Raw genomic sequence first — 12377 nt, 5'->3', positions numbered from 1 at the left:
ATTTTACAGCTTGAAAGGACTTAATATTCATCCATTCACTTCATTTTGCAAAAGATGGAACTAAGGCGCATAGGTGCTTTGGAACTTGTCTAAAATCACACAGCTATTTAAGGATATAACAGAAACTAGAATTCCATTCTCTTCACTCTAATTCTCTTTCCACTTTGCCTCAAATGACTTGTGGAGCCATAATCTAAATAAGTAGCCTGAAATATAACAAGATATCTCTGTAAAGATCATCTTATATTGGGGATCAACCTTAGAGGCTACATTGTTATTATATCAGGCTCTTCTCCTTCCAGATTATATTCCAGGGACATAACTGAACTTATGGAAATGAAGTGATAAAGGTATTCTACAGTGCTTCATAGGTAAGGGTCAGTGAGTCCACAGCATTCAGCATCTACAACCTAAGCTGGACATTTTTGGCTGTCTTCAGCATCCGTATAATTGTCTACCTGTCCCTAAATATAAGGTTAAACTGTTTTGAATAAGCTCCTTTTTCTTTCTTTCTTTTTTTTTTTTGAGACAGAGTTTCACTCTTGTTGCCCAGGCTAGGCTGCAATGGCGTGATCTTGGCTCACTGCAACTTCCAGGGTTCAAGTGATTCTCCTGCCTCAGCCTCCCAAGTAGCTGGGATTACAGGTGCCCACCACACGCCCAGCTAATTTTTTTGTATTTTTAGTAGAGATGGGGTTTCTCCATGTTGGTCAGGCTGGTCTCGAACTCCTGACCTCAGGTGATCTGCCGGCCTTGGCCTCCCAAAGTGCTGGGATTACAGGTGTGAGACACCGTGCCCAGCATAAGCTCCTTTTTCTATTGTTTCCAGATACTGGTAATCCACTAAAAAGTTTGATTTTAATTCAACTGCTTATTTTCATGGGAAACAGTGCTTTATGTTCAGGTCTTATGAGGGGATGGAGGAATCCAGGTGTATTAGTCCATTCTCATGCTGCTATAAGGACATATCTGAGACTAGGTAATTTATTTAAAAAAAAAAGAGCTTTAATTGATTCATAGTTCTGCATGGCTGGGGAGGCCTCAGGAAACTTTTAGTCATGGCGGAAGGCACCTCTTCACATGGTGGCAGGAGAGAGAATGAGTGCCAAGTGAAGGGGGAAGCCCCTTATAAAACCATCATATCTTATGAGAACTCACTCACTATCATGAGAACAGGCATGGCAGAAACCGCCCCCATGATTCAGTTTTCTCCACCTGGTACTGCCTTGACACATGCGGATTATTACAATTCAAGGTGAGATTTGGGTGGGGACATAGAGCCAAACCATATCACCAAGGTTTCATTAGACGTGCCCAATCACTCTATTAAGCAAGGCAGTAGAGCACAATGGTTAAGTACACTAGCTTCCGGCATGAGAATCCTCGCTCCACTACTTAATAGTTGTATGCTTGTTACCTCTCTGGGCCTCACTTTCCTCATTTGCCTGTTGCAGTGATTAAACGTGTTAATACATATAAAGCACTCAGCACAGTACCTGGATCATAATAAGCATTCAATAAATGTTACTCCTTTTCATTAAAGCTCTCAGAAGTTCTACATTACTCTAGAAAACAACTCCATATGGGCATATTTACTCACAGATCCCCAGCACCTACAACAATGCCTAACATATGGAAGATGGTTAGTAAGTATTAAATGAATAAATATTATCTAATTAATAAGACTACTTTGGTGTTATCCCCTCTTTCAAAAAAACTGTATTACTGGGAAATACAATGTTCCATATGGGACATTGGAAATACCCTGTAAAAAATCTGCATTCTCTCACCCTCATAACAATGGCAATTTTACCTGCCTGAGATGTCCCATTTGTAGGATTCCAGTGAGTCAGGGGCAAGAGAGGTAGATAAAAGAAGTTTTCAAGGGAGAAAGAGATTCCTGGGTTGATCAAACAGTGGGGGAGAAAATCAGGAGGGAATAACTTGACACAACTATATTTGAACATTTACCAAGCATCTACTATGTGCCATGAACTATCCCAAACAGGAAATTCAACTCTAAACAAGACAGCTACCAGGCGCGGTGGCTCATGCCTATAATCCCAGCACTTTGGGAGGCCAAGGCAGGCAGATCACGAGGTCAGGAGTTTGAGATCAACCTGGCCAACATGGTGAAACCCCGTCTTTACTAAAAAAACAAAAATTAGCTGGGTGTGGTGGCCACCTGTAATCCCAGCTACTCAGGAGGCTGAGGCAGAAGAATTGCTTGAACCTGGGAGGTGGAGGTTGCAGTGAGCCGAGATTGCGCCACTGCACTCCAGCCTGGGGACGGAGAAAGACTCCGTCTCAAACAAACATAAATAAAAAATAAACAAGACATCCTCACCCCCAGGAGCTCAGTCTAGTAGAATGCTACACAATACACTATATGTCCTACGAAAAAAATGAGAAGGGCCACAGATGTCCAGAAAGGGCAAAACTATCTCTACTTGGGGAATTACAAAATTGTCATTTGGACTGGGTCTTGATGTGTGAAGAGAGTTTGCCCAGCAAAGAGAAGGAAGGATATTTTAGGTAAAAGAGAACAAGCATTTATGAACAGATGAGTGAGGGAGTCTGGTAAGGTCAGGGGACAGGAAAAAACAACTTGTGCCACAAGCTTAAAAGGAGACCTAAACTTGTCAAAAGTCCTTCATCCTTAAAGGAAATTTCATCAAGAGTTACAGCTTTGACTAATCCAGTGCGAATGATTATGCATCAGTGCCTGTGCAAAAAGAAACAATCTCACATATATTTCCTTTGCAATCTGCCCTCTCCCCTTCCCACACTACTCTGCCCACACCCAGGGCCAGAGTAACTAAGTTGCCTTTGTTGTTGTTTTAATAAACACCATTAGCACTCCTTAGCAAGTCTGCACCAGCCACTGGTCCCCAAAGCCAGCTGCCAGATGCAGCAGTTCATGCTCCCTCCTCACCAGTCCCCACCTTCAGCTGCCTCTCAGTGAGTGATTCAAGAGCTTTTACCACTTCTTCCCAGTGCTTGATCAAGGGTCACCTCCCGGTTTAGCTTTCCTTTTATTCTGCTTCAACTGGACACACCCTCCCTACCCACAGGTATGATTTTTACCAGTCCAGCACATCTAGAAAGATCCCATGGAATGCCGTGAAAGGAATGATACAGCGAAACCATGCTCCTTGCTCTCCCAACAATGGTAGTCCAGTGTTATATTTCTAACAAACTTGACTTGGGAGTGGGGAGCTGTTTGCTAAGTTCTATTCCTTCTATTCCCCTTCTTCCTTGATCTCAGTCTGTACATAAAAGAGTGCAATCTAGCTCTTGCTCCAAGAGGTAAGATTACTTCTCTAAACCTAAAACGAATTTGATGACCAAGAGCCTTGTGCCCACTTCTAAACAAATCTTTGTGATAAAGCACTTAATGAAACATTGACCCCATATAGAGTGCAGCAAGCCTTCAATTTGCTCACAGTTGTTTTAAACATTTTTAAAAGTTTATTTTATTTATTTTTTTTTTTTGAGACAGAGTCTCGCTCTGTAGCCCAGGCTGGAGTGCAGTGGCGCGATCTCGGCTCACTGCAAGCTCCGCCTCCCGGGTTCACGCCATTCTCCTGACTCAGCCTCCCTAGTAGCTGGGACTACAGGTGCCCACCACCATGCCTGGCTAATTTTTTTTTTTTTGTATTTTTAGCAGAGACGGGGTTTCACTGTGTTAGCCAGGATGGTCTCGATCTCCTGACCTCGTGATCCTCCTGCCTCAGCCTCCCAAAATGCTGGGATTATAGGCGTAAGCCACTGTGCCCGGCCAACATTTTTAAAAGTTTAAATGCACATATTTGAGAGAAGCTGCTGCACATACTTGAAAAAGTAGAATTTTGGCAGCACATTTGAGGGGATTAAGCAGCTTAAAATACCACTATATAAGTGAGCAATAATCTCAAGGCAGCCATAGCTACACTGTAATATCCACAATCTTAAGAAAAATGTCCAAACTTGGAAGTAAAGGAAGAAGTTGACTAAATGTCCTTTCAATGTCATACTGGACCATGTTTAACAAGCCCACCCAAGGATCATTTAATTTTCTTAAGAGAGTGTATCTGTACTTGACTTTGCTATTTACTATTTTATTAGAGCCTAGACACTGAAGTTTCATCTTAACTCGTACATTTCTGCTCAATAATCCCAAAAGTTAGTTTTGTTTGTTTGTTTGTTTTTTGAGACAGAGTCTCACTATTTCACTCAGGCTGGAGTGCAGCAGTGCAATCTCAGCTCACTGCAACCTCCACCTCTCAGGTTCAAGCAATTCTCCTGCCTCAGCTTCCTGAGTAGCTGGGATTACATGCGCATGCCACCACCTGGCTAATTTTTGTACTTTTAGTAGAGATGAGGTTTCACCATGTTGGCCAGGCTGGTCTCGAACTCCTGACCTCAAGTGATCTGCCTGCCTCAGTGTCCCAAAGTGCTGGGATTACAGGTGTGACCCACTGCACCTGGCCCAAAAGTTAGTTTTATTGCTCTGTGAGATGTTAACCAGCTTTGTAACTACTGTACTAGCAAATTCAGTTAATCATTTCTTTGATTATATGTCCCTAGTCCTTGAATTTGCCTTTAAATTAGCTTTACCATTTTATTGGTTCTTTCATTTATTGGTTTAATTAATGAATAAGTTTTGATACTTTTTTTTTCTGTACAAGATCATATTTTTAACGTTTTGAAAACCATACTTTGACAGTGGTCATTTACACTGTTCACTCAGACACTTCTCTGCACTGTGTTACTATCTAAGAAAAACTGTTTTCTGCCCCAGCCACTTCTATACATTCGAAAGACACCATCTTTTTCTCATTTTTTAAATGTGTGCCAGCTTGACATTATTCTACACATTCACAGACCATATTTACCTGCAATCACATCCTGTTTGACCCTCAGTATTTTGCTTAATTGCATTACTGCTGACATTCACAAACTGGGGAAGTCACAAAAGTGATAAATAGAGATTTCCAGTTTCTCTTGAAAAAAAGCAGGTCTGGCAACACTACACTCATTTTCCCACCCAAAGAAAGGGAAGCTCAGTAGAAGTTGCCCTGTCTGTACAGCATTCTCTCCTCAGTCCACCCCAGTCTCCACCACTCCCTGTTGTTTACTACCTGCCTGGTTCACTCATTTATATGACTTGCCTGTCTCTGTAGATTTTTAATTTTCGACCCATTAATTGTGGCCTTTTAATTCTTCCCATAACAAGTTATTTCTGGGTCTATACAACTTTCCACCACCTGCCCAGCTCAGTTTTTCATCTAACAGACACTGTCATCTGAAGTTTCTGTATACACCTTCCATAAACACACTCAATTGTGACAAAAATAACTTTTCTATATTTGTCAAAGTTGGGAGCATACTTGAATGTTGAAAGCTGAAAACCACTGCACTACCACTAAAACCAACAGGTGGCCGGGCGCGGTGGCTCATGCCTATAATCCCAGCACTTTGGGAGGCTGAGGTGGGCAGATCACCTGAGGTCAGGAGTTCGAGACCAGCCTGACCAACATGGAGAAACCCCTGTCTTTACAAAAAATACAAAATTAGCTGGGCGTGGTGGTGCATGCCTGTAATCCCAGCTACTTGGGAGGCTGAGGCAGGAGAATTGCTTGAACCTGGGAGATGGAGGTTGCAGTGAGCCAAGATCATGCCAATGCACTCCAGCCTGGGCAACAAGAGTGAAACTCTGTCCCAAAATAAGATAAGATAAGATAAGATAAGATCCAATCCAATCCAATCCAATCCAATCCAATCCAATCCAATCCAATCCAAACAAACGAAAAACCCAACAGGTAGTTTTGTTGCTGTTTTTCTGAGACAGGGTCTCCCTCTGTCACCCAGGCTGGAGTGCAGTAGCCTGATCATGGCTCACTGCAGCCTCGACCTCCCATGCTCATGTGATCCTCCCACCTTAACCTCCTGAGTAGGTGTGACTAACAGGCGCAAGCCACCATGCCCAGCTATTTGTTTTTGCAGAGACTGAGGCTCACTTTGTTGCCCAAGCTGGTCTTGAACTACTGGTGTCAAGCAATCCTCCCACCTGGGCCTCCCAAAGTGCCAGGAATACAGGCATGAGCCACCACACCCAGCCAGATAGTTTGTTTTTAACACCAAAGAGTGATTTGTGATAGTCATTTATAGTTATATACATGTAGACTAGTTTCCACCAGCAAAGTAATGCTCAGAGCTAGAAAGTAGGATATAAGGAATATTCATCAAATATTCCCTGATGTTTTATGAAGGTAAACAAAAGGCATTAACAGATTAATTCCTTCTTTCAAGTTCTTTCAAGGATTTAATCCAACTGTAAATCTAAAATACCCAACCCCCCCCCTTTTTTTTTTGGAGATGGAATTTCGCTCTTATCACCCAGGATGGAGTGCAATGGCACGATCTCAGCTCACTGCAACCTCTGCCTCCTGGATTCAAACAATTCTCCTGCCTCAGCCTCCTGAGTAGCTGGGATTACAGGTGTGTGCCACCATGCCCAGCTAATTTTGTATTTTTTTAGTAGAGATGGGGTTTCACCATGTTGGCCAGACTAGTCTCGAACTCCTGACCTCAGATGATCCACATGCCTTGGCCTCCCAAAGTGCTAGGATTACAGGCATGATCTACTGCACCTGGCCTAAAATACACTTTTTCAAAAAGCTAATTTAAAAGCTTTAAATACTCAGTACACTTTAACACAAAGAAGTAAACATTCAAATGTGAAAACCCAAATAATGAGTAATGACTTTAAATTACCTGGTTAAAATCAACAAAAAGCAAGATTACTCTACAATTATCTAGCACATCGTGTAATACTAACTTCTGATTGCAGATTGCATGACTGCATGTCAGTCACGATCTTTGGTTCCACTCCAAAGCTTTCAATTTCCTCTTGGGGCATCTGACTCACCCTTATCAGCCTCAATGATCTGCAGTAGCAACCTCCACCCCAGCCTCAGCCCCATTGCTAAGGATAGGCACCTCTGCCCAGAAATAGGTGATTTGACGCTGGCCTAAACACCTCACTGCAGTGTTCTCAGGCCTTGGTCCAAATAGAATCACTTGAGACACCAAAAATGAAGCTTCCTTCACTCTGAGGCTGATTTAGTAGGTCTGAAATGGAGAACAGGAAAATGAGTTTTTAATCTACATATCCCCAGCATGTAATTAATTCTCTTGCAGGTGGTCTTAGGACCACACTTTGAAAAAATACTGTCTCCTCTCCTTACTAGAAGAAGCTGGTCAATGTTAATAGCATTGGCTTTTGGAAGATTCCTCGCTTATAAAAAAAAATTGCCCTTTGCCATATGAGTCATATAAACACATTTACTGATTTGTAGGGCAGTACGCCAAGGACTGTGGGAGATAAGATAGTGAACAAGACACATTCCTGATCCTCAAAAATCCAGCAGGAAAAATGTTTGCAAGCTCATTAAAATAGAATGGAATGTGTGTTACAGAAGAAATACTAAATGCTAAGTGCCAAGATGTTAACTCCCTCTGCCATTCTCCTGAAGTGGTGTGTACCCATCTACTTTTATGATTACACATCATGACACTGCATTTTCTATGCCATTCTTCTCCACGAGACTCTATGTTCAAGGACTGAGATCATGCCTTGTTTATCCCTGAGTTCCCAGTGCCTGATAAATAATAGATGCTCGGTTGAAGAGTCATTCAAGCAAAACCTTCTGCATCATTAAGAAATTAGTTTCTTGAAACCTAACCACATAATTTTAATTTGAGAAGGAACTTAGAGATCATATGGTACTTAAGGAAGGTGGCTTCTAGAGTGTTTGTAGGTGACACACAAAAGAACATTTTTAACGTCAATAGTTATGTATAATATGGGCCTGGTGTGGTATACTTTGGGAGGCTGAGGCAGGAGGATCACTTGAGGCCAGGTGTTCGAGATCAGACGGGGCTGTTGTTTAGTGAGACCCCTCTCTACAAAAAATTTAAAAATTGAGGCTAGGCATAGTGGTGTGTCCCTGTAATCCTAGCTACTCAGGAAGCTGAGGCAGGAGGATTACCTGAGCCCAGCAGTTCAAAGTTTCAGTGAGCTATGATTCACGCCACCGCACTCTAGCCTAGGCAACAGAGTGAGACCCCATCTCTAGAAAAATAATCATCATCATTATGTATATATGTATGTGTATAGAAAAATATCTAGGCTGGGCACAGTGGCTCACACCTGTAATCCCAGCACTCTGGGAGGCCAAGGTGGGAATATCCCTTGAGCCCAGAAGTTTGAGACCAGCCTGGGCAACATGGCAAGACCTCATCTCTACAAAAAATAAAAAAATTAGCTGGGCTTGGTGGCACACTTTACCACACAGGAGGCTGAGATGGGAGGATTGTTTAAGCCCAGGAGGTTGAGGCTGCAATGAGCTATGATTGGGCCACTGCACTCCAGCCTGGGCAACAGAGCAAGACCCTATTTGGAAAAAAAAAAAAAAAAAAAAAAGAAAAGAAAAAGAAAAATACCTAGTATAAAGCAGTGCTTTAATAGATTAATGCTTAAAATATGCCTAAATTTAAGTTTCAAAAAGTAAATGTAAATAGGTGAAATTCTTCTATGCTGTTAGAAATCAGAGTAGTGTTTGCCCTTGGTATGGGGGTAAGAGATTAGAGGGGCTCCTAGGGTACTGGAAACGTTTATTTCTTCAGTTGAGTGTGGGCTGCATGCATATATTAAATTTGTAAAAATTTAGCAAGTTGTATTATAATGAGTGAGCTTCTCTATATTATAAAATAGTTCAGGCTGGGCGTGGTGGCTCCAGCCTGTAATCCCAGCACTTTGGGAGGCTGAGGCGGGCAGATCATGAGGTCAGGAGTTCAAGACCAGCCTGGCCAACTTGGTGAAACCCCGTCTCTACTAAAAATACAAAGATTAGCTGGGCATGGTGGTGGGCACCTGTAATCCCAGCTATTTGGGAGGCTGAGGCAGGAGAATTGCTTGAACCCAGGAGGCAGAGATTGTGGTGAGCCAAGATCATGCCACGGCACTCTAGCCTGGCAACAGAGCAAGACTCCATCTTGGAAAAAAAAAAATCTGGTGTGTGGATATATATATATTCCATTGTGTGTGTGTGTATGTATATATGTGTGTGTGTATGTATATGTACATATACATGCACACAATGGAATATTATTCAGCCTTAAAAAGTAAGGAAATCCTGTCACATGCTACAACACAGATGAAACTCGAAGACAGTATGCTAAGTGAAATAAGCCAGTCACAAAAAGACAGATACTGTATGATACCAACTTATATAAGCAATCTAAAGCAGCCAAATTTCACAGAAACAGAAAGTAGAATGGTGGATGCCAGGGGCTGGGGGAAATGGCAAATGAAAAGTTAACGAGTTGGCATGGATTTTCAGATTCGCAAGATGAAAAAGTTCAGGGGATCTGCTTCACAACAATGTGAATATACTTAATACTGCTGAACTGTACACTTAAAAACGGTTAAGGATCAGCCGGGCGCGGTGGCTCATGCCTGTAATCCCAGCACTTTGAGGGGCCGAGGCGGGAGGATCACCTGAGGTCGGGAGTTCAAGACCAGCCTGACCAACATGGTGAAAACCTGTCTCTAATAAAAATACGAAATTAGCCGGGTATGGTGGTGCATGCCTGTAATCCCAGCTACTTGAGAGGATGAGGCAGGAGAATCGCTTGAACTTGGGAGGTGGAGGTTGAGGTGAGCCAAGATGGCACCATTGCACTCCAGCCTGGGCAACAAGAGCGAAACTAAAAAAAAAAAAAAAAAAACTATTAAGATGGTAAATTCTGCGTGTGTGTGTGTGTTTTTTGTTTGTTTGTTTGTTTGTTTTACCACACACAGAAAGAATGTAGCTAAAGGAAAACAGTAAATAAATGGCAGGACATAGATAGCAAGAAGATCCTGAGGATGGTACATGAAAGGTCAATTTGGGATGCACCTGCTCAAACTCCTTCATTGTACTAATGGCCACAAATTAGCTGCCTGACCTTGACCTTGCCTGACCTTGCTCCTACCCTGTTCCTTTATTCTTCCCTTCCCCTAATCCAAGTCCTCAACTCCAGCAGGATATGCAGGCCTCCCTACCTCTGGCATGGTCTCACCGGCTACTTCCCCTAACAAGAATGTTCTCCCTTCAGACACCTCTGCCAAATCCTACCTCATCTATGGCAGCTGCCATCCCCACTTGGCTGTTTTTACCACTACTCTTAGCCCTTCACCATATGCTGCCTTGTACCTAAATTGAAAGCCCTTCAAAGAGGCAGATCCTACAGCATTTAATAATTCTAGCCATTGGGCAAGGCACTTTTTGGAGCCTCACTTTCTCAAGCCTATAAAAAAGGTGGAGGCGGCCATATGACTATGACCAGGGCTTTTGAGTCAGATGGCCTCATCTGGTATCCCAGCTCTTCCACTTACTAGTTGTGTGCTTTGGGTAAGTTTTATAACCCCTTTGCTTCTCAGTTGCTTCATCTGTATAATGGGGTTTATGATAAATCTCTCAGTATGGCTGGAAAGATGAACCAAGATTATTACCCATGTCTAGTGCTTCCAAAGGCCCCTCTCATGTCAGTGCTTAGTAACCACTAGCCATTATTGGCATTATCTGCACAATGGAGAAGAGACTGGGAGCTTTCTCGTCTGGAAGAACAAGTGAAAGGATAAAGCGGGATGATGGTGGGAGAAATGTGCCCAGAATTCAAGGGATTGGAGAAAACGGGCCGGGAAGGCGTGTCGGACAAGATTCTCGATGGAGGAGGATGCTGGGAGTGGGCCGGGGGCTTCTGGAGAGGTGAAGGGGCACCCCTGGACTCGGCTGGCGGTTTGGTCCCTTCCCCCGTAACGTTTCTTTGGAAACACGGTGCTTGTAGGAAGAGGACGCCCTCACGGGCCCTGAGCGAAATCAGGAGGGTCGCTGCCTCTCGGTTCGGTTTCCGACACGTTTCCGGGCAGGTCCTCGCGGCAGTCCCGCTCCTCCTTCCACCTCCCACCTCTCTCACAGCCAGCGGGCGGGGCAGCCCTCGGCTGGCCGCCGGCCTCCGTCTCCCGGGGTGACCTGGGGGAGCGTTTCTGGGGTCTCCAGCGTGGCGCGCGGTCAGTCACTGACTCCAGTGAGGGGCTTCAAGGCCAGGGCTCCGGGGCACTTTATCCCCAACCCCCGCCGGAAGGCCCGCTTCGGCCCGTCGACCTGGGGACCAGGCCTTCGCCCTCGGTCGTACCTGACCTACGGCGGCCATCGCCGTTCTTGCCTTTGGTCTGCAGCTCCGTTGGGGCGGCCACCGCCACTGCCTTGCCCTCGGCGCAGCCCATGCCGCACAAGGCCCTGTGGGAACTGACGGAGCCGAAAGACGCCTGGCGGAGGCCGCGAGCCCCCTGCCGGCAGCGGGTCGGAGAACGCGGTGGGCGGGTCGGAGAACGCGGTGGGCGGGGCGGAGAACGCGGTGGGCGGGGCGCGCGGTGGGCGGGGCGCGCGGTGGGCGGGGCGCGCGGTGGGCGGGGCGCGCGGTGGGCGGGGCGCGCGGTGGGCGGGGCGCGCGGTGGGCGGGGCGCGCGGTGGGCGGGGCGCGCGGTGACAACCGCGAAGTCATAGCCCGTGTATCTTCTTCAAGGTCGTGAATTTTTTTTTCAAACAGGAAAGAACGGTCGCTAAAGGTAAATTGGAAAATGCAGAAATGGAAAGGAGAAAAGAGCGCACCACCCAAAATCTTATCCTTCGGCCGGGCGCAGTGGCTTACACCTGTGCACTTTGGGAGACCGAGGTGGGAGGATTGATCGCTTGAGCCCAGGAGTTCGAGACCATCCTGGGCAATGTAGAGAAACCCTGTTTCTACAAAAAATAATTTAAAAAAATTTATACTTCACACAAACTACTTTTGCTGTGTTTACTATTTCTTTCCAGTTTTTCCCCTCTATGCATAGTTTTGCATCCAGCATTTCACTTAATACTAGTATTTTCCATACTATCACAGTCTTGTAAGCCTACCAGATAACCACCTGGCTTCCACTCTCACTTCAGTCTTTGCCTCTTTGACCGTAGATGAAGCATACACTGAACATCTTATTTTTTTTAATACACTTTATTTTTTAGAGCAGTCTTAAGTTCACAGCAAAAAGACCATCCTATCTGAACAGAAATCTGGTCACACCACCCTCAACTCTACCCCCACCCTTTACTTTACTCTATTTTATTTTTACCAGCACTGAAAGCCTTCTAACTTACCTTATATTCTCTGTCACCTGCTCCCACTCCCTCCGCCAGCCTCCCCACAACACCCTGCACATGTAAACGCTGCCAAAATAGCACCTTTGCATTTTTTTCTTGTATCTTGGCCTTCAGCTTGGGCCAGGTGGCCTCCCCCACCTCTTGAAG

At 44.7% G+C, this 12377-nt stretch overlaps 1 protein-coding gene across 1 annotated transcript in view; it reads right to left on the bottom strand.

Moving 5' to 3' along the window:
• LOC129049333 (thioredoxin reductase 1, cytoplasmic-like) overlaps positions 1 to 11419 on the bottom strand; it is a 44577-nt gene extending 33158 nt beyond the window's left edge. The window contains exon 1 of the mRNA XM_054528172.1: positions 11227 to 11419. Within this exon, the coding sequence (XP_054384147.1) occupies positions 11227 to 11317 (91 nt within the window). The 5' untranslated portion in view covers positions 11318 to 11419. The remainder of the gene's footprint in view (positions 1 to 11226) is intronic.
• Between the last annotated feature and the right edge of the window lie 958 nt (positions 11420 to 12377).

Source organism: Pongo abelii, chromosome 10, assembly GCF_028885655.2.
Source record: "Pongo abelii isolate AG06213 chromosome 10, NHGRI_mPonAbe1-v2.0_pri, whole genome shotgun sequence".
NCBI classification, from domain to species: domain Eukaryota; kingdom Metazoa; phylum Chordata; class Mammalia; order Primates; family Hominidae; genus Pongo; species Pongo abelii.
This window is presented reverse-complemented; position numbering and strand designations above follow the sequence as displayed.